The following is a 21,770-nucleotide window of genomic DNA, read 5'->3' as shown; positions in this document are numbered from 1 at the left end:
TTACTTAACGATTGTCAACATGTATTAATACTAGTTGTTCAGATGAGTTAGGTGGCATTATTAGTGTAATTCTTAACATATTGTTAAGATCATGAACGCTGAAAAAAATCTGAAGTTATGCTTTCCTTTGACTCTACAGTTATAAACCAACAAAGCAACTTAATTTGGGTGTGCCTGTGAGATGACAGGGCTTTTTAAAACCTAAAAGTTTATTAAGATTTGTGGGACTGCAATTTTACTACTTCCTAACATTTTTCTTAGATAGTGGATGTGTAGTGTAAATAAACTGTAGTGATGTACAGTGAAAAATACCGATGTACATTCTTAAAGTGTAACCAGATTGTGTTTTGAATCTAGGAAACTAATAATGAGCATCTGTAAGGTCCCATTTTGCTCATGTTTATGCACGTTTCTATCTCTGTGAGAACAAGCAGCCTCACTGAACTGCCGAGGCTCCTGAACCGAGTATAGTAACTTATTTGCAAGATTGGTGCGTGCCTAGAAATGGTGCAAGTATATTTTGAATACTCTAAAGTAGGCCTGTGATGTTTATGTTCTGTGTACCAGTAACACTATGTAACAGAGCAATCTGCTGTTCCCATTTTGACGCTGTGTGTTATAAATCACTCCTGGGTAGTCCGAGGAAAACTACAGATTCTTATTGTAGAAGACTGTGTTTGCTGGTTATATTGTTGTAGCTACCTAACTTACAGGGTGTTCTTCCTTCAGAGACAGTGATTCAATTTTCTTTGGACGTTTCTTGTCTTTTGTGTAAAGTCCAGTGGCCTGGATTTTTTCTTAAAAAATAATTGCTGTTAAGTAGAAGGCCCATGCAGAAGGTTTTACTTCCTTAATCCAATGTAAGCTTTATTTTGTAACCAGATCAAATGGCTTTCAGAATTGAAAGTTAAGAATTTTCTAAGATGACAAGGAGATGTAGACATATAGTTTCCGCGGTAGGCAATGTAGGAAAATTCAGTCCAGTATTCTTTGTACACTGATGTCTGACCTTCATGATGTTCTTTAACCAGAATCCTTCCCAGCTGCAGCTCAAGGTAAAGGCTGGTGGCATTGTATGCTCCTGTAAGTGGAGGCTGGAGGTAAAATAAAGAGGCAATTCCAGACATTGTGGCCCAGAGCACAACGTTCAATACCTGATCCTCAGTTGGTAGTGAGCAACATTAAAAGCCTCAGTTTTGTCCTACTGTCAACATCGCTGAATAGGTTCTCTTAGTCAAGAAATTAATTTTGTTTAAGTTAGTTCTTCTTTAGTTGGGAGTGTAGGTGTTTTCCAACACTGATTTGTCCTTCTACCTCCCACGTCAGTACTATAGTAAGGTAGTTTGTTTATTTTGTAACCTTTCCAAATCCATAGATATATCTGTCGTGGAAGCTAAATTATATTCTAATCCTACGCTTATATCATCTTTGCCTTAGTTATTTTCACTTGTTTGGTGGCCTTGCCAATGTGGTTTTGGAAAGCAATAGGATACACAACTTTTTTCTTCATATAGTTGAAAGGTGTGCAACATTGGAGTAGCGTTTGCGTTAGACTTGGCATGAATGTCAAGATCAATGTGAAGATAACATTTAATATTTTATTATTTGTAGTGGCTTTCAAAAATCTTAGTTTCACAGTTTTCCCATCTGGCACTTTGATTTATTTCAACAATTTTGTATGGCTTTTAACTTTGGGGCAATATGGATTTATGTGTCTCGTCTTTGTATCTGTGTGATTTTCTAGTGCAAGGATTCCTTTCATGTTGTTCCAAAGTGTTCCATTCTGTTTGTTTATTTCTGGATTTTATATCTGTAATGCACTCTGATATTGGAAGAATACTTTCTAAATCATCAGTACACTAACCACTTGGTGTTTCTGAAGGATCGCATCAGCATTAAAAACCACTCTTCATAACATTCCCATCCGTAACTAAAATCGTATTTCCATCTGAATAACAGTAAAGCAGTGGGACACACAGCAAACTGACGTTAGATATTGCATGCTGAAGGTAGGAAAATGAGAGATTGTTCCCAGCCTTGGTGTTTGGTCCAGTAAGAAAGCAGGGAGTTGAAAGAACTTGAAAAATTGGGTACTTTGTAATTAAAGTATTAGTAAACAACATGCCTGGATTTCTAAAAAGCATGAAAATAAATGTGTGTACTTGAACAAACACATCTTTAAAATAACTTTCTCTTTTAACAATGCTTTCCTAACTCTTTTATTCACTTCTTTTAATCCCCTTCATCCTTTTCCATATAATATATGAAGGCTTTGTGGTGAAAATGGCTGCCAGCCTTCCATTTCCAAACCCCACAGCTGTGCTGTCGGTATCTTCAGCAGATTAGATCGCTCCTGAAACTGGATGTACTGTTTTTTAAAACACTGAATTTGGCTCTTTTGAAAAAGAGAATGTGGATTTTTGTTGTTGTTCTCACTTTAGTAACCTTAAGATCTCTAAAGTTATTTTGGAAATAATTAATCTTATTTTCTTTGAACTACGTAACACATTTGGCCATTTTATTCTGAATATCATATGTATTGCTAGTATTTTCAAAGTAATGAGATGCATTGGATCCATAGGTCCTTTTCCCACAAGCTGGCTTTAGCTCATCTTCCTTGAACTACTGAATAGTAGTCATAAACAGTAAATAGTGATCTGAATTTATTTCTTGATGCCCATTATTGCAGAGAGACAAGGTCTTAAATACTGTTTTGCAAGGAGAGACAGCACAGACCCTCTGCCGTTCTAAAATCCTACTCGTGCTTTTAAGTTAGATCTTTGATGCTGTATGATGGCCATGATGGCCATCAGCTTGCAAATGGATTTTGTTTTATGTCATTTAAGATAGCAAGGATGTTGTTTGTAACTGCATCCATTATGTATGAAAATAACTAGAAAATACGCTGGGCCAAATCCAGAAGTTGCTTTTGGGGGAAGAGAAGAAAAAACGATACTTTAGGATAACTGACGTTTTAAAACAGACTTCAGATTTGTCTTGGGCTACATCTAATGATCATTACTGCTTTTATGAGGGCTTAACTTTCACCTTTTTTTAGTGTTGAAAAGGATTTATTTTTTCTTCCTTTGAGCATTTCCTTCCTTTACCTTAGTTTTGCTATTCATATTATGTGGCCTTGGTACTTGCCAGGTGACGTGTATACAATAAGCCTCTGTGCATTTCCCTTCCTCTGTCACCCTAATCAGTTCAAGCAGAGGTTTGACTTTCGCTCTCATGTGTGAGAAAGTTACGGCAGACTGGGGGTCAGCTAACACACGTTAGCTAATCCTTACCCAGCCTCTTGCTCATTCTAAATTGGACAAAACCAGGGGACCAAATTATTCAGTCTTACTCGAGCCAAAATCCCAGCGAGGCCAACTAAGCCTTGAAAAAGTGTGGGAGGTTGCGGTACTTTGCTCCTGAGTTGCGTCTGTGGTAGAAAGGTGTTTCACTAATTAGGAGAAAAGGAATCCAAAGCCCAGTTGTTTATTTACCCGAGCCTTGATGCCGGCACTGCGTTCCTCATATTCTGCTGTTCCTGCCTATGGGCTTGTTTTACTGAAATTGTGTTGTTATTTTTTTTTCCCTCTCTTCTTTCCCCCTAGACTGGCAGATAGCTACTCTTGCTTTGCTGTTGGGTGGTGCTGCCATCATTCTCATAGCTTTCCTGGTTGGGTTGATCTCTATCTGCGTGGGATCTCGGAGGCGGTTCTACAGACCAGTTGCAGTCATGCTCTTTGCTGCAGGTAAGCAGATTACTGGCACCATTATGAAAATTTCATGAGAGCATCTTCACTTTTGTGAAGGAGGACGTGCCTTGTTCTGCATACTAATTCAAAGGCTTTTGGTTTACTTCTGTTAACTGCAGTGAGGTTTTTCAGAATACCAGTTCTGCACGGCATTAATCGTTTTTGCAGTTGCGCTGTTATTGGTTCATAAACAATTATTTATTTCCATTATATTTATTGTTTTGTGAAGTACCTGTAGCAGGGGCAACTACAGAGGATAAATCTCAAAGTACTATTTTTAGGCTGTGACTTTGTGCTGCTTGATGTCCCCATTTTTATTCTTCATACAAAGCCATTTCTGTTATTGTAATGTTCTTGCTTTTACAATTTTAAAACACGATAATTAACGCTCAAATGTGAACCCTTGAAGCCCTACATGTGAAAATAAATAGGATTATGTTGCAAGGTGTTTGTGTATGCCTCCGTGCCATGAGGAATTCATTTCATTGTGTCAGCTTGCTTACTTAGTTATTAATTTTACAAGCTGTCACAGTGCAGTCCCTGTTCGGTTTTAAAAACATGAAAATGGAACAGTTTATATAGACTATCACAAAATCTTAAGAGAGACCAATGAATCTGGATTGTCTCTGAGACTGGTCCAGTGAGGTATAATTACAATTATCAAATCATCTCCTTTTGTACGTTCTGGTGTTTTGGGGCTTAGTCAGCACGGATGTGTCTGTTTCTCCTGAGACTTGCCAAGCACGGTTTGCCTTCATCCTGTCACTCATATCTGCATTGGAACCAGCAACTTAAGCCCTTTCAGATAGCCTGTAATGAAGAGGATGACAGAACCTAGTCTTCGGGATGTATTAAAAGAGGCACTTACAAGGATATGGAAAGATAAGGGCGCAGAATTTGCAGGGTGTTCAGGAATGAAGCAAACCTCCGGGGAAGGCTCCTGCTGCCCCCTGCTGTTAACGATACCTTGATTGAGCCGCAGCGCTTTTAGGATGCACTTTTATTTGCTCGAGAAATATTGGTAGGTTATTTTTCATCTGCTTTTAGGAAATGAATGCAACCTAGGATCAGATTTCCCGAGCGGAAATCATATCTTTTTGTTCTGTGCGTCGCATTGCCTGCTTGGTTGAATGAATAAAGGCACCGGTGTTGTTATTTTAAAATTTAGTATTAATTCTGAGATTATAAAGCATGCTGGGTAGTTAACTTTGGAAATCGGATTATTGAATTTCTGTAGTGGTTTCTTATTTGGATTTTGACTTCATTTCTTGTAACATTGTGTCGTAACTTAGTAATTGTTCAGCCATACACTGCCTATCTTGCCATATTGCTCATTCAGTATATAGTTAAGTTTGTACTAAAAGTAAAGGAAAGCAAAAAAAAAAATACTGCTGTTTGGCTTAATGCTTAATCTATTTTCCTTTGCATAAAATTAGTTTTAGTCTTTACTGCAAAAGTTAGGGGGAAGAGAGATTCAAAGCTTACTTGTGTCAAAAAAGGAAAATACCCTGATGCTTCAGCTCATGAGTGGTGTCCACTTCCTTCCTTTGCCTCTCTGTGTGTGTATATGCACATGCATTTTCAATAGCCATGACCTGAAGCACATAAGAAGAAAGATGATGAGGCCAAGACAGCCTGCCCCATTCTTCTTCATTATCTTGCAAATCTGAGGAGAATCCTTTTGGGACTTAGTGCTGACATTGTTAATGTCATTTCCTACAGATATTATCTCTGATGTCAGATATTTTTAGAGGTGAATATGGACTGGCATATCTTGAAATAATTATGGAAAGAGTCCTCTACTGAAGAGGGGGAAGTTAAGATTGCAGCACAGTGGAGTTTGTGCCTTATGCAACTGTCCATGGATTCAAACCTTCACCTGTGGATTTCGCAGAAGATCTTTGAGGATAAAACCTGCCCCAGCCTGTGAATCTGCTGACAAGACCAAGTATTCTGTATGACTCTGCTTAGGAGTCCACCAGCTGCCTCTGGAAGAAGGACACAGGATGAATTGCCCAGAGACATTTAATGATCTGTGTGAGTGTCAGGCAGAAAACGTCGCTGTGTGGGAGAAAATGGAAAAGTGGTTTCCAGGCACTTCAGAGTCAGAATAGTTGGCGCCAGGTGTTTTTTTTCTTCTACTTTTGATTTATTTTTATTTATCCTTCTTTTTTTCTCAGCTTCAGGTTTCAGTTAGCAACTCTGTAGGTGAGGAAGAAGATTGACTGTCTGGAACTGGAAGACAGGAGAAAGCAAAGGGACAAAAAATAATTCAACCTAGAAACTGAGAATAAGCCAGTGAGTGATCAACAGATGTGAATGTGTTTAAAATGCATACTGTCAGCTCTGTGCGATGGGGAGAGGAACAGAAATGCCTTGGGTAATGGAAAACCATGGAGCATACAGAGAGGCAGTTCTTTTCCCAGCATTTTTGGTCTAGTAGAGGTGTTACTAGCTTACATACTTGCTGGGGCGTCTTAGTGCTCGTGAACCAAACTGGCCCTGACAGCTGCATCCTCAAAGTACAAGCTCACAAACTTGTCAATGTAGGAGTCTCACGATATCGTTACCAGATATCTGGGTGCTAACTGAGTCATAACTTAGGGGTAGAAAGAAGAAGAGTAATTGTTGAAAGTTCATGAAATCAAATAAAAAAAGTAATTTAAAAGGTGTTTGCCTTCTGGGCTTATGTTTTAACAATGTTTAGAACAATAACCTGGTGAGGTTAGTAAGCTTTTAACACATTTCACAGGATACTTTTACATGTAAGCTAGGGAAACAGTGGCTAAGTGAAAGTATTATAGGTGAGAGAGTAAAAAAAAAAAAAAATGATGGCAGGTAATATTTGGAGACTGCTTAGAGGATGTATCTTTCCATTCTGACAGAGAATCAAAGCACAGTCCAGATGGATTGGGCCCTGAGTTCCGTGCTATTACCTATTTTCATAATGATGTGGAAGATAGAATAAAAGTCTACTTGTCAGATATTACAATGAGGCTAGAAAAAATTGCAGATACAGTGGGGGACAAAATTTGATTTTGAGAAATTGATAGAATGGTCAGGAAAAGTAGGACTGACTTCAGTAGTCAGTTGCTACACGGCAGCAAAAAGAGTCATAGCGTCAAAGAGATATTGATAGGAAAGATACTCTGTAGGTCATGTAGTCCAAACTTGTTGGGACAGGAAAGTCGCTAACACCAGATCAATCAGCTGCAGGTTTGTCTGGACCAGTCCTGAAGAACTCCAAGAATGAAGATTTCACAACCTCTCCAAGCATGTCGTTGTGATGCCATGCTACCCTCCTTATGGTATTTCTTTCTTTCCTGATGTCCATCCTAAATTTCTGAAACTGAGATTTGTGTCCATTACCATTATCTTAAATTGCCTGGCACTACAAAGAAGAGGGTTGGGTTTTTTTTCTGTCATTGTTGCAGCAACATTTCCAAGTAACTGTAGGCTGGTTTGAAATTGCTCCTTGGCCACCTCTTTCTGACTCTAAAGAAACCTTGCTCCCTCATCCTCCTCTTAAGGATGTTTTGCTTCAGGATTCTGATTGTCTTGGCAGCTCTTCAGACCTTTGTCCTTAGTTGGTGGATCTGTGTTCACTACTGATTGCTGCTTTGTTCTGCATGTGCTTGGAGGTGGACTCCAAGAGGATGTCCTCCATAATGTTTCCAGGGATTGAGTTGAGGCTGACCAGCTTATAATTCTGTGGATTTTTCACTTCTAGCCTTTTTAAAGATGGATGCATCATTAACCTTTTTCCATTCATCTGAATATCTCCTGATCACTGTGGTTTCTCATAGATGATAGAGGGCTCAAAATCACATTGGCCAACTCTTTCCTCGCTCTTAGGTCAATCTCATCTGTCCCCATCGATATGGATGCAACTCTAAGTCATCTTTAACTTGTTCCTGCACTGCTGATACCCTTGCAAACCATGTCACTTAGGGGTTTTGGAGAAAGTGTTGCAGTGCATCATCTGTCACATAGATTGGATTTCTTGTCCATCACTGTATAAATATGTTTTCTGAACTTCATTTTGCAACTAATACACCTGTGGAAATCCTTCTCTATTACTCTTTTTGCCATTTCCCAGCTCACTGTTGGGCTCCAGCTGGGCTTCAAACTTCCTGATTTTGTATCCAAGTATGAAAACTGTGCTTTTATACTTCCCTCTCATTGTCTGTCCTTGTTTCCTGCTCACATGTGTCCCTTTCTTGCACATTCATTGAGAAACTCCCTGTTTGACCAACTGGCCCTCCTGCTGAAGTTCCTTGCCTTCCTGTGTAGCAGGGTGGTCTGTTCTTGAGCTAGCAATATTTTAAAAACCAGATTGGACTCCCTTTCTCTTCGTGCTGCTTCCCAATTAATTGCACAGGTTGTATTAAGTACAAAAAACTTCCCAGTTAGCAGTTGCATGTGTGTCGGTCTTTGAAACTGCAACACCCGTTGGTTATTAATGAAGAGCATTGCTCATGTGGATGAGCAGGAGGAAAGGTGTAGAGAACAGAAATACAGAACTTACTAGCCAGCACCACCTTATTAATAAGTATGGACCAATTAGAAAGCCATGTTATATGTTTTTCTGGACAGCAAAACTGTTATAGTCAAACACTTAAGGGAAAAAAGATTATATTTTCCTAATTTTAAAGTGTTCATTGTGATTTTTTTGCATGTTTAATATAGTGAGTACATATAATTGCATATATTTCATGTAAATGGAACAAAACTAGTATTCCTGTTCCTGTGCAATTGTCTTACAAGCATCACAGTGCTAGTCGTGAAAACAGGTCTAAACTTGAAGTGAATAGTCTAGTTTGAGATGACTAGTCTTTTTTGAGTAGCATTTTGAAGGGGAGGGGTTTTTTTAAGATTTCTTTTGCAGCCTTTTTTTCTACAGAAAAAGGCTAACACTTCTCAAGACAAGTAGTACATACGCTTCCCATAAGCAGGTCAAAATAGCATGAAGTTCCTTTAAATTCATTGGAAGCAGGTCAGTAGTTGCAAGCGTTGGTTGTAACATCTTTTTGGGTCATACTGGTCATTCTCCGTAACCTCACTAACTGTTGTTTCTAGCCTGCACAGGTCCCTTCCCACCTTACAGGGAGCAACAACAGTGCAAAGCGACGGTAGTGTTGTGCAGTGGGGTTGTTTTCACTGGCCAGTTGCTGCCAGCACTTCCTTTGAGTTTTCCAGTAGCACAGCTGGGCCAGTAGTAGCAAAAGCAGGAACCCTCACTATAAAAATGTCTAAAATACCTGTTGTGGGTGTTGCTCTTTTAGCCACGTGTTCCTCTTCTGACAGAATCACTGTTTTGTTTTGTTTTGACAAGTCCAATTTGTAGATTAAAATTCAGCATCTTTCATATGTTAGGTTGAGGGAAGGTGAAGAGTTTTCTTGGTTGGCACTTGACATGCACACAACAGAGTAATTCCTGTTCTGGCTCAGCAGAGATGCTGCAGCCCCGGTTTGGGAAGTCACTGAAGAACTTGCTTATATCCATTCATCTTAGGAAATCCTTTTTGACTTTGAATAGTCTTAAAGGTATGTCTGAAAGCTGAGCATATGTTCAGGTATTTTTGAGTATAATGATGCTCTCATTATACAGAATTGGAATGCATAATCTTTTCCTTAGTGTAGGCGCTTCCCCTAGTGTACCCTGTCAAAATTTCTCCAGTGTTGCGCAGTAGTTTGTGAGCTGGCAGACAAAAATTATATTAAAATGGAATAACACAAAGCAACACTTCAATAATTTTAGGATTAAAAAAAATCCTGTGGATTTCAGTATTCACATCAGAAAATCCACTATCCAAATGTTATTCAGATTGTCAGTCTCAAGTAAGAGTCCAAAGGCTAGGCTGTAGGCTAAGTGGACGGGGAGGGGGGGAAGAAATATCTGATGACTGTTTTGTGAAGTGTTATCACCAAGGATGTTTAATGAGCATTGGAAATCATTTCCCCGTACCAGTCCCCGTCCAGAGGACAGGAGAGCGTTAGTCTCCAGGGCTAATGAAAAATGCCAACACTAGAGAGTGCGTTTGGGACTGAAACGGCAAATGAGAGATTTTCGGTGTGCAAAGTGTTCAAGCAGGAGGAGAATATAATTAATGTTATTTTATTTTCCTGTGATTTTTCAGTGAAATTTCAGAAGGACTTCTGTAGTCCAAAGAGGTCTTCCTTTCTATTATCCACTGGCATTTTATATTGGTGCTGGCTTTATAACAATTCTCTAAATAGTGTTCGTTCTTCTTGTGATACTTAATAAAGTGTAAACAATGACTCGGTCAATGTTGAAGAAAGTAGTTATTATGGCATTACATTGCATACCACTGAACTTTCACCGGCGTATGTCTCAGCAAATGCTTAAGCATGTGCTGAATGCTGTGGATGTGCCCACCGCGACCACAATCCGGGAGCTGGGGTTGCTCGCAGAGGCAGTCGCGTGCTGAAGTCTTTAAAAATCGCTAGTGTAAAATGCTGGAAGGGAGCACTGCGTTAAGGCCATATCATATATTTGAGGGGCAAAAAGAGTGTTTTGTACATTCCTGCAATGTTTTTTTTCTTTTGTGGGTGGCAGAACTAGAGGCCTGAAGAATCACTAAATCGTACAGCTTGTTCTTGTCTTCAAACCAAGTGTAATTTTCACCTGCTTACCTTGGAAACTGTTGTCCCAGTTTTCCGTTAACTGTGTGCCTGAATTTAAAAGAGAACGGATACCAATGAAACTGAAATCTTCTTGTGAAAATTGGGGTTCTTCATCTGTGTATTTTCCTTTTCAGGTTACTGTATGTGGGTTTTTTTTGATGTAGCACAATAATTAACAAGTCTGCTGAATTCCACTGCAGACGTGTGGATCAGGCTGCAGGAGATCTGGCTCTCTCAGAGACAGTGCTGTAGAAAGTAATGGTTTTTAAGCTTTTTCCTGCCTTGGATTTGATCTCTTTTACTAGCTTTTTCTTTTTTTTTCATCATGAAGCATTTCTGACCCACCCCCTAAATTCATAATACAAGGCAATGTTTTTCCAGTTGGAAGTTTAGTGACTGATCAAACTTTAGTATAGATTCCTTGGTATTCTGTGTAACAATATCATTAATTCTGATTATAGTACACAACAATGCATATGAAATATGTAATTCAGTGAGTCTCTACTGAACATAAATATGTATCACCTACTACAATGAATTATTGCTAGGCTATTAAATGATTTGATTCTGAGCCATATTTCTTAATGCTCATTTATTCTTGCTTCTCATTTTGACTTATTTACAACAGTTATAGAGCAAGTGATCTTAGTTTTGTTATTATGGAAGGAATAATGACTATAAACTAAAATACAAAGGAGAGACAGAAAAGAATTGGAAAAGATTGCTTTCACTGTTTATTTCGTGGACACCTGAAGGATCATTGTTATACCATATCAATAACATTTTTTCATCAACGAGGGAATATGGAAGAACTGCTCTGTTCCCTGTCCGTGAAATGAAGGTGATGTTTTTTCAAAAAGAGCAGTATTTACAAGCTAAAAAGACACCAAGAGCATTTTAAATGTGAATTTCAGTTATGTGTTGTTTTCCTTGTTTTATGGAAATTAATTAAGACTTCTTCTGACATTTGTGTTGTTTTTTTCTCTTTCAGTTGTTCTTCAGGTGTGCAGCTTAGTCCTTTACCCAATCAAGTTCATTGAAACGGTCAGCTTGAAAATATACCACGAGTTCAACTGGGGCTATGGCCTGGCTTGGGGCGCAACTATATTTTCATTTGGGGGTGCCATCCTTTATTGCCTGAACCCTAAGAATTATGAAGACTATTACTAGAGTCGTTTAATGGGAAGAAAAACAACAAAAGGATTACCCCATCTTTTCTAACTCACAGTTTTTTTAGAACACTTGTGGAGCACCAAACAGTCTGCTCTGTTGATAAAATAGCCTTTGCCTTTTGGGTGTGAACACTGTAACCAGCTTTTACAACCATTTAAAAGAACTGCAAACACTAGGGTTGCTGATCTTACATAGGCAGATGCTGCAAGCTGCTGATACATAAGCTTCATCTTTCCTGACAACAAGCAAAAGGATCTACGTGACAGCGATCATTGTGAGAAAACTAGTTGGAATGAGAATGCAACGCCAGCATCTGCTATTGCCTTCAGGGGAGCAGCTGGTATAGGCTCCATTTAGAAGTTTCCCTGTATCATAGAGGATTCGGATGTCGGATAAGCAGGCAATGGCGTCTTGTACAATAGGCTGTGTTGGCCCCTTGTTACTTGCTCAGAAAAGCTCTTAAGGAATTAGTTGCAAGTGACTGTGTTGAGGGCAGTGAATGTAACTGGTTAATGACTTGTCTAATATCTGCATTCAACAGTCTTCTGGGAGAATAATAATAAATAACAAAAACCAAGCCACCAACCACACAGGATTTCATGAATTGGTAATCGACATCACCATGCCAGCTGTAGAAGATTGTTGAAGGAAGTCCAAACCCGGAGACATGTGCTTCTGACTCTGTAGTTGGAAGTCGTCTCAGCTCCGAGTATTTTGCTGGGAGGGTGGAGATAAGGGGGAGCAGAAAAAGACCTCCTCTGTCCCTGAGGCATCTAAAATGCATGAATAAATTGCAGTTGTCCTAAGTACCCATTTAACTTCATGAAAAGGATACATATGGAACAAGTTCAGTTATATTTTTGAAAGGTATTTGTTAGTATAAATGAATATATAGAGAACAAATATAAATGCAGAGGGAGAGAGCCGATTTCGTCTTAAAATTGTAATATGAGATGTGATGCAGTGGTTAAAATACTAACTTTGTACACATTCTTGAGAGTCTTGGATTGGTACCCCCAATTTTGGCTGCTGTTACAAAATAAACATAAAATGGTTTGTCTTCTGTATATGCCCTTGTACAGACTCTGTGTTATGGGAAATGCTTAAAAGTTCACATCAACTTAAGGTAGAACTGGACAAAATAACTATTTGTTATTCCATGTGTAGTCTAGTAATTACTAAAAATTGTTTTCTAAGGCTGTTGTAATGAGAAAACTGCCATTTTTAAAAATCTAGTTAGGTTGCAAGTGTCTCTGATCATCAAGAATACAGCTGAGACCCCATCATGTCCATCTTAAAGCATTAGCACTGCAGGAGGTAATCTCTTGTTCATAAAAGCTGAGTTTGTAATGGACTGGCTGATGATTATGTACATCTAATTACTCCTTACTTAGTATGTTTCCCACTTAGAGCATCCAGAGACTGTACACATGAAATGAAACCCAAGATAAAATAGGGAGAACTTTTCCATGAATTTAATCCGCATCACTTTTATTTTTGTTTATAATTTGCCTATTTGGATATTTTCAATTAATTATGAACATATTTTTATACAATTCTAATCTTTAGAAATAACTATTTTTTTTAACGGAGAAATTTAAAATATATTCTATGTGGACCTCTGCAAAAGCAGGTACGCTGGGGTTGCACATCCACCTCTATACAAATGGTTTTGCTGGTACCATGGAAAAGACTGCTGAATTACTCGATGTTAAGACCGCATCTCCAGTGTTAATGCCTGTGCCACCGTTCACGGGGCGCAGAGGTTCTGCAATGACCGTGGGACCTCAGGGCTGCCTTTAGGAGGCAGTTGTGAAAAGTATTGCTGACGTACGGAGATGACTTATAAAACTCTGGGGCTCTCAAGTTAAATCTTTACTACTGTGGCAGAATATTCCGTATCGGCAGTCTTTCCAGGACCAGTGGTGATTAATTAGATTAGATGGAGCAAAATGATAGCTTGACTTGGAAGGGATTGTATGGCAATGCCTGGAGAACAAAAAGGATGGGAGGAAAAATCATGTCTACTTGTTTCGCAGGCGCCAGAGAGCATTTGTAATTCTGTTTTTTTTCCTGAGACTGGCTTAAGGCGGATATTCAGTATATAGTTAACTCTGTATCTTTCTGAACAGCTGTGTAGTTCTGCTTTTATTTAGCAGCATGGAGAACATTGTAGTTTGGCATGGGAATTAGGTTAACGTAGAGAAGCCCACTGTGAGAAGATTGCTGTACCTTTCTAGGAGAACAGTGTTTTGGTGCTGGCATTGCGCGGCACTTTGCCTGTGCTGACAAGAAAGTACAGTGCTCAACCCATATCATATCTACTAATTTATCAAGTAATTTTTCTTTGTGTAGAGTTTGAGCAAAAACAAATGTCAGGCCTAAGGCATATGCAAATTAATGGCACACACTCTGAAAGTCACCCGGCTCTTAATATGAAAGATATTCAGGCAAAAAAATCTACAAACGTGAATGCCTAAAGACAAGGTTCTTCATTCATATTTGAGTCAGAGATCTGATTTTCAGTCTCAACCCCTGCTTTTCCTCTTGAAGATAATGCAATCTATTAGGACACACCTCTCAAACTCCTCAGGTCCTTTATGTTTGGGCATCTAGTGTATGGGTTTAGGTACCTACCTTTACCTTATGTTGCTACTGCCATTTCTTATTTTTCCCTTTACCATTGCCAGTTTCGGCAAGCATTCTGTTTCTCAGCACTGAACTAAAAGTAAATACAACATTATGCTGATTTTTTTGCTAGCCACAAAAAGGATACATATCTGTGTCTTGACTGTACGTACGACAAATTAACCATTTTGTATGTTGTGCTTGTGTCATGCCACCATTATTCCAGTTGTTTGGTTTTATCTCACTGGCAGGATGTTTCTCTCACACAACAAATCCTTTTTTTTTTCTTCCAAATATATATGAATAAATATATATATATAGCAAACTTGCAAGCAGGGCTAGTTATTTGTATTTTTTAAGCTTAAAGTATACCGTCCGGTGCTGACAAGTACCTAGCACCTCTTCTGGATTTCTTGCACAACTTCGTTTAGCTTTTGTAAATTTTAAAAACAAATATAGAGACACCTATGTGTTTGAAATATAAATGATATATATGGATTAGCATGTAACTGTATATTATTAAACATGCAATGAACTGGCTGGTAAGTGAAGTCTAATCTTATGGCTAGCAATGTAATTTATTCAGACTGTATTTTTGTACAGAGCAGTGCACACTAACCTATTGCCTCTGTGTCCTCTATAATGCCTAAAACTGTGCCTAGAAATTTCATTTCTGTCTTTAAAGGAAAAAAAAAAAAGACAACTAAATGCTTCATGTTGTTGATGTTTTTTCTGATGTTGTTCTTTATTTATTTTCGAGAAGTGTATGGTATGTTTATTAAATGAATCCATCAAAATATGGTTTGTTTTATATGGTCATTGTTAGCAGGGAAAACCACGTTATTTTTTTTTTTAATCAAGACTTTTAAGTTTGCCGTTTTAATACCATTTCTGCATTTCACGATTTTTGTAGCTTACATGAAATTATATGTGAAAAAGTAACTGAAATAAAAAAAAAAAAATAATTGTTACACTAACCGAATGTGCCTGTTTTGCTCCAAGTGGAATATATACGTGCACAGCTGAAACTGGCCGTAGTTTTCTGTTGGGCAGGCTGAGAAGGAACAGTCTTCTTAGGCTGATGAACGTGACTGGTATTCAGTTACCATGCTAAAGGAGTCTTATCAAAATACACAGGGGGAGAGATGGAGAGGTGCAGGATCTTGCTGATGTAACCCCTCCCTCTCACCCGGCTGTAGAGCGAGTAGCACAGGGTAGGTGTCTGGGTGTCATAGAACCCATACTGCCTTTCTAAAAATGCAAGTGTTGTCACATCAGAAAACCAAATTGCTTTTAATGTGGTAACTAACAAGGCCATGTATTGAAATGGGAATCTATACTGAGCACCTTGTTCCAGTGGGGGAATTTATTCATTATATACAGGTTTCTTTTTCGTGTTTCCAGTAACTAATACTGTTTTCCACTTTGATTCTGAAAACTGTGTTACTTTTCACCCTGAAAAAAAAACAGATACTGTTTTTTAACCTGAAACACGGTGTTGCAAAAAAAATGGAAAAGCATGTTTAGAGATGTGATACTGTGTTGTTTCGACTGTTCGGTAAGGTACCATCATCTTCAGCACGTGAGTGAGCGGCAGCGTGAAGAAGAGGCTTCCAGCAGAAAGCGATGGGAGAATCGAGGGGAGAAGCCTTGGCTTCCATGGGCTATCACAGTGAGCGAGTACAGCGCGAGGGTGGAGTGCGCGGAGTGGAAATCAAATAATGGAAAAGGAATTCAGAGCAGGGAGTGAGTGTGATGGGCGGCGGGGGGGGGATGGGAGGGTGTCTGAAGGTATGTTTTCTTTTGGACTGTGAGTACAATGAGGGAGGAAGTTCATAGGGAACTACGAACCCGCAGGCACTGGGGAGTGAGGGAGCAAGCCAGAGGTGATGGAAGGCGTGTTTCTTGAAATCTGCATTAAAATTCTCGGTGTAGTGGGTGTGGCTTTAGGGGGCATATTGTCCAAGAGTTTGACCTGGGCTTAATGCCCAAATTTTAAGTGATATGTGTGCCTATGTGTTGGCACAAGGTCAGGGGGCCCACTGGCTTACCAGGGGAAGGAATTCAGCATAGGGTGAGGGATGTCTTACCCAAATCTCGTCTACCCAAACATGCTGAATTATAGGAGCACTGGCTTGGTTGGCATGAGCTGGTGTGCCCTCATATACCAAAGACATCCCAGGAGTCTTGACAGTCTTGAGTCACAGACAGTCACAACATGTTTGGAATCCACTATAGAAGTAGGCCTGCATGCTGCTGCTGGACCAGATGGAGAGTGGATGGGGCTTTGAGGAACCTAGTTTAGTGGAAGGTGTCCCTGCCCATGGCAGGGGGGGTGGGACTAGATGATCTTTAAGGTTCCTTCCAACCTAAACCATTCTATGATTCTATGTATGGCATGTTATGAACAAGAGAAAATATGTGGGAGATGGTGTACGAGCCTGTTTGTTCCTACCAAAATGCTCTTTGAGCATGAGCAAGCCACACAGCACTTGGTGGAAACAAATGATTTGAGGTCTGCAAGTGATGCTGAAAACTCCAGTGCAGAAACGCAAGCAAACATAGCCAGGGACTTTAAAAAATCTTCTTTTAAGTTGATAATTTGGTGTTTTGTCTGTGGACAGGGAGTCATAATGCTTGCTTGTTTCTGTACCTTGAAGGAGTACTTCCCAAGTCAACATTTTTGTGTTAAATGTATAGGTGCCGTGGGATTTTGGAGATACAGAAGATTTTTCTGCTGTGTTAGTGATTTCCTGGCACTCTCTTGATGGAAAGCAGTACTCTTGGGCTTTTCTGGCAGGCAGTAGCTTTGAAGAAGACTTTAAATCTTCCAGGTATCCAAAAAAGCCGAGTGTTTGACTGGAATTTGATGCGACAAGCATTGCAATCTACAAGAAGGCTGAGTTGTGTGACTTTTGTTCAGTTAATACTTACACCAAGGTTTTTATTTGTGAGGAGAAACACTGGATGCAAACAACCAGGAAGAAAACAGTAGTTTGGTATCTCATTAAGAGCATGGTTTGTACGTAGTTCCCCCACAATAAACCAAATGGGTCTGCAATCCAGTAGGCCGTTGCCTACTCTTAGAGCAGCTGGTTGGATTAGTTATATAGAAACTCGTAATTTCTATGAGGAATGTGTGAATTGTTAGTGAGTAAAATAATGGCTTTCAACTAAATTTTGAATTGTAACAGCAAAGTCACAAAAGGTATATTCAACAGTATCTGCTATCTGCTGTTGCTTATTTTACTTCTGCCTTCCTTTTCTTGGTCCATTTTCTTTTGCTTTTTCAGATCCATGATACCATACTATTGAATTATAAGATTTGATACATAAATGAATGAGCCTGCCACTGCAAGAGAATATCTAAAAGCACACAGCTAGACGGCAGGTGTTCATGGTGGACAGCAACCAGGGGCATGTTATTGCTGATAATGGGTTCATCTTGGTGGAAGCAGTGTATCCTGGGACAGATGAATGGTGACTTTGGGGTTTCAGGAACAGTATCTGAGTTGGGTTCGGTTCCTGACTACAGTGCAGATCCTCTGCCTTGCAGCCTCCTCCCCCTCACCTATAAGAGGGAAGGGAATTCAGCACCTTTCTGTCAAAGATGCTGAGGAGTGGTATGGCTGAAACGCCTGAAGTGTGAGTATTGGGACAGGCAGCAGAACTGTTTTGTGTATCTGATCATGGTTACTGTAGTGGTACCATGTGTGTCATGTCACACTGAAGAGTTTGTACAACAGGGCAGCAGGGAGAGGAATTGTCTGTTTACCTTTTGCACTCTGGATGGGATCCAATCCTCTTCTGAAAGGAGACTGCCCTTCCCTGGGGTCTACCAGGCACGCTTGATGTTTGGAGTTCAGGGTAAAATGAACAGAGAGAGGGAGAGCACAAGTGAGCGCTAAACAGGGAGCCTGTTGTCCCACGTGAAGGTCAGAGGCACCTGGGAGAGGTAAGTGACCTTCCCACCTGCAGAAGAAACAGAGGCAGAGCCAAGCTTCAAGACTGACAAATACTACAAGACTCCCAAAAGATCTGTAGAGTTAGTTTCAATTCCCTGAGAGGTGGTGGAGTGCAAAGCAGGTTTGGAAGCTTTTGTCAGCTCAAGCCCTGAACACGTTCCCACTCAATGTAAGCTTCCTGTGGTGCTTTTGCCCTTGTAGGTGCCTTTGGTCACTACTTCTGAGCATCTCTGTGTACTCTACTGTGCACCATACCTAAAACCCTGTCCTGAAGGGAGATGTGGCCCACTGTGCAACGAAACTTAAGCTGGGCAGGACACGGTGGGATTTGGGATGGTCCTCGGTCCTGCCACATTTCAAGACAAGGTGCAGACAGCTGTGTCTTTTGGTGAATATGAAACTAGCTGTGACTGAGATAAATTGTAACGGTACAGCAGGGTACAAAAGAATTTCTGCAGTAGCAGACAAGCCTTGGTATATAACAAAGATGAATGGATTCATAAATGCCTTCCTAAATAAGAGGAATATTTTCTGAGTGACTCAGAGCTGCTGCGGGCCTAAATACTTACCTTTGTCTCCAGGTTGCTGTTCTAAGAGCTATCGCAGAAGGCAGATTCAAAGCCATTATCTTAAATTATTTTCACTGAGAACAAGGCATGTTTTTTCTCAGAGAATTTTATAATATTAGAATTATTTAAAAGACTTAAGTATATTCGGGTGGTGAAACGTCAACACTTTGAAAATAATTTCTTAGCTGCCACATCTCTTTTAGGTTTTGGTTTCTTTTTTTTCCCTTTCAACTGCTTATCTATTTTTCTCATCAATATGAAAAAGAAAGCTAAAACATTTGAGACACTTGGAAGTTAAGAGAATAGGAAAGCAAGGCTGAACATTATACTTATCTTGGAATAATAGGACCAGGGGGGACTAATTTCAGCTCTATCAGCTGATAGCTCAGTAATGAAAATGTTTGAGAAAATGTGAAATGAATAGCAACTGAGAAATACGGCCCCTCTTTCCTACAAACATAAACTATGTTTCCATCTGTTCCCATTTCTTCCCTTGATGCTACAAGAAAAGAAACATTTATTTCAGGATTTGTCCTGGTTATCATCTTTTGAAGTAAGTATGCCTGTTGTAAAGCTGTATAACGAAGTACTTGTTAAACTAATATCAAGAATTTCTAATGGAAATGTTTAGAATATCTAATTTTCAAGGCCTAATTGGAAGCAACTTAAATTATTACATCAATAAAATTTGTCTGAGGGGAAGCCAAAAGGGATTCACGTAATGAAATAAGAAGCCTTAGCTGGATAAAATTATTTTCACTGCAGAGCATCTGAAAAGGTTGCAGCTGTTGGATTAAAAGAAAAACTACTGAATTATTCTGAATTTTTTAACACATGGACATTTTAACATAAAAGATCATGCAACTTGCAAAAGGAACAGGCAAAGAGAAGCTGAGAAGCGTAAGTGTGAACAGATTGCACTCCATTTGTTTGAAAACAGCCCTTACCTGACTGAAGTGCAATGCCATTATAGTCCCTACCAAACATCTTGTAATTCTAACACACTTATTTTTATGGCTGTTTTTAAAGCTGTAAGAGTGTGACAACATAGTGGTTTAGGCCTCAGGTTTTAAAATCCCAGCTCCTTTCCGAACCCAAGGTGCAAATCCAAACTGCAGTCAGCTGGTGCCTTCATCCCGCATTTGATGCTATTTGCAGCTTGTGATTCTCGAGTCTCGTGGACAAAAAGCTAACCCCCCAAGATTTTGGCTGTTCTGTGTCTATACAAAAGCAGTCTTCACAGCAGATGTGGGAGCGGAGGCTGGGAGGGAGCCATTTCAATTTCCTTACAAATTCTCCCTCTCTCCCTGCAGTAATACTCAGACCTGTGCATGTCTGTGGGCAACCACCCTCCAAATCAGAGGCTGCTACTGAAGGGCTTTGGCTGGCGGCTCTCACGCTGTCAAAGCAGCTGTGAACTTAAGAAGTATCTGATCGTTCCCTGCTGGAGTCAGTGAAGATTTGTGTGCATAAAATGTGAATGAGTAAAGGTGTAACAAGCTATCCTGGTGGTGGCTGACCAAGTCCCAACCTCTTTAAAAAACGTTGAAATTGTCACTAAGTGGGCAGGGCTCTGGTGCACCTGTGCACCTGTAATAAATGACCCGAGCTGACACACTGAAGATGATGAAGCTTTTTGCACAGGCGAAATCTTCTTAGGAAATAAAATATATTACAATGTTGGCAGGGAAGGATATGTAACCCATATCCTAGACTTATTCCATATACAGAATACCATCAAGCACACGTACATGTTTTCAAAGTATAAACTTAAAAAATCAGAGTATATATCAATGGAGAGTATAGGGACACCATTCTAGGATGCTGTTCACGCTATTACTTTTTAGCAGAGCTTAGAAGACAAAGTAGGTCGCCATCTTAGTAAGAAATTAAGAATAAGGAGAAAAAAATGAGAACCTCATAAAAAACTAGCAAGTGTTAAACTCTCATTATTCATGGGCTACACATCTTTCCCACAAAAACTGGCAATTGGAGAAGAATGTTTTCTCAAATTTGTATTTTAATGAGGAACATTTATTGCTCATCAGGTAATGTTTAAAGTCAAAGCTGCTTCGCAAACTTTATTTTCTGAGAATTCTGAATAGATACAGGTTAATCATTGGCTTACAGTAAAGCTCTTCACACCTCTGATTCAGTTTTGTGGGTTTCCTGCAGCTGAAGCTCCTGAGAACAGTTACACTAGTTCTTTTAAAGATCCCATTTTTAGTATTGCAGCAAAAGTTTACAAAAAGAGTCAGATCAGCAGCCTCTGCCTCCCAATGCAGTCACATATCTGCGGAATTCAAAGCACAGTTCTCTAGAAGCTGCTAATTGCCTGTCAATCTTCTGGCACACTAGCAGTTCACACATTTTTGCTATCGACCTAGCAGATTAATAGTATAACCCAAACAAAGGAACAAAGGCTAAACTGTTCAATTGGGAAGGGTAATGTGTGGTCTTTTCAGGCCAAGATTAACAGAGAAACAGAAAAATGGTGTTCTTTGTAAAACTAAAGCTGCAGTGACCTTAACTCTGGCAAACAGACTGAATGAGTTCAGCACTATTTGCCAGCAAAACCTGAAACAGCAGTGCTTTAAAAAAAAAGAAAGAAAAAAAAAAGAGGAACCCCCCCCCAAACTTATATTGAAAGATCTTTCCAAGTGAAATGAAGTAAAATTAAAATTAATTTGGTTTCACTTTTAGGAGTCAGCAGCGTAGCTAAAATGTTTCACAAAGCAATGCTGGAAACTGTTGACCATTATGCCACAGCCTTATGCTGAATGTATTTTTAGCATCTGTGTGAGTCTATTTTCAGGATAAAACAGCACTGTTTAAAAAAGAGTGTTTAAATTTTTCTCTGGTATCTTTGGGACTTGTATTCTTGGATTGAGGTCAATCAGAATAAGGGTATTATTATTACTGAAATGAACATTTTTATAGTTACTTGTATATTCATCATAGCTAGGAATTCCAACTGAGACTGGGACTCCAGTGTGCTAGCATCGAGCCAACACCAAAGACAAGCCCCTGAAAATTTC

General features: G+C 39.4%; 1 protein-coding gene across 1 annotated transcript; it reads left to right on the top strand.

Annotated features, from left to right (window-relative positions):
• Positions 1 to 1,013: 1,013 nt before the first annotated feature.
• Positions 1,014 to 11,567, top strand: TMEM47 (transmembrane protein 47). The gene is made up of 3 exons (XM_009888362.1): positions 1,014 to 1,083; positions 3,606 to 3,746; positions 11,389 to 11,567. The coding sequence occupies exons 1-3, from the start codon at positions 1,014 to 1,016 to the stop codon at positions 11,565 to 11,567; spliced, it is 390 nt and encodes a 129-aa protein (XP_009886664.1).
• The last annotated feature ends 10,203 nt before the right edge of the window (positions 11,568 to 21,770 follow it).

This window comes from Charadrius vociferus, unplaced genomic scaffold (assembly GCF_000708025.1).
Source record: "Charadrius vociferus isolate BGI_N301 unplaced genomic scaffold, ASM70802v2 scaffold206, whole genome shotgun sequence".
NCBI classification, from domain to species: Eukaryota; Metazoa; Chordata; class Aves; order Charadriiformes; family Charadriidae; genus Charadrius; species Charadrius vociferus.
The sequence above is the reverse complement of the archived record's forward strand: the minus strand, read 5'-3'. Positions and strand labels throughout refer to the sequence as shown.

Excerpts from the sequence above, each read along its gene's own strand:
- TMEM47 (XM_009888362.1), top strand. The coding sequence starts at position 1,014 with ATGATGTTCTTTAACCAGAATCCTTCCCAGCTGCAGCTCAAGGTAAAG. Across the intron at positions 1,084-3,605 it reads TGGTGGCATTGTATGCTCCT|ACTGGCAGATAGCTACTCTT; the intron begins GTAAGTGGAGGC and ends CTTTCCCCCTAG. Across the intron at positions 3,747-11,388 it reads AGTCATGCTCTTTGCTGCAG|TTGTTCTTCAGGTGTGCAGC; the intron begins GTAAGCAGATTA and ends TTTCTCTTTCAG.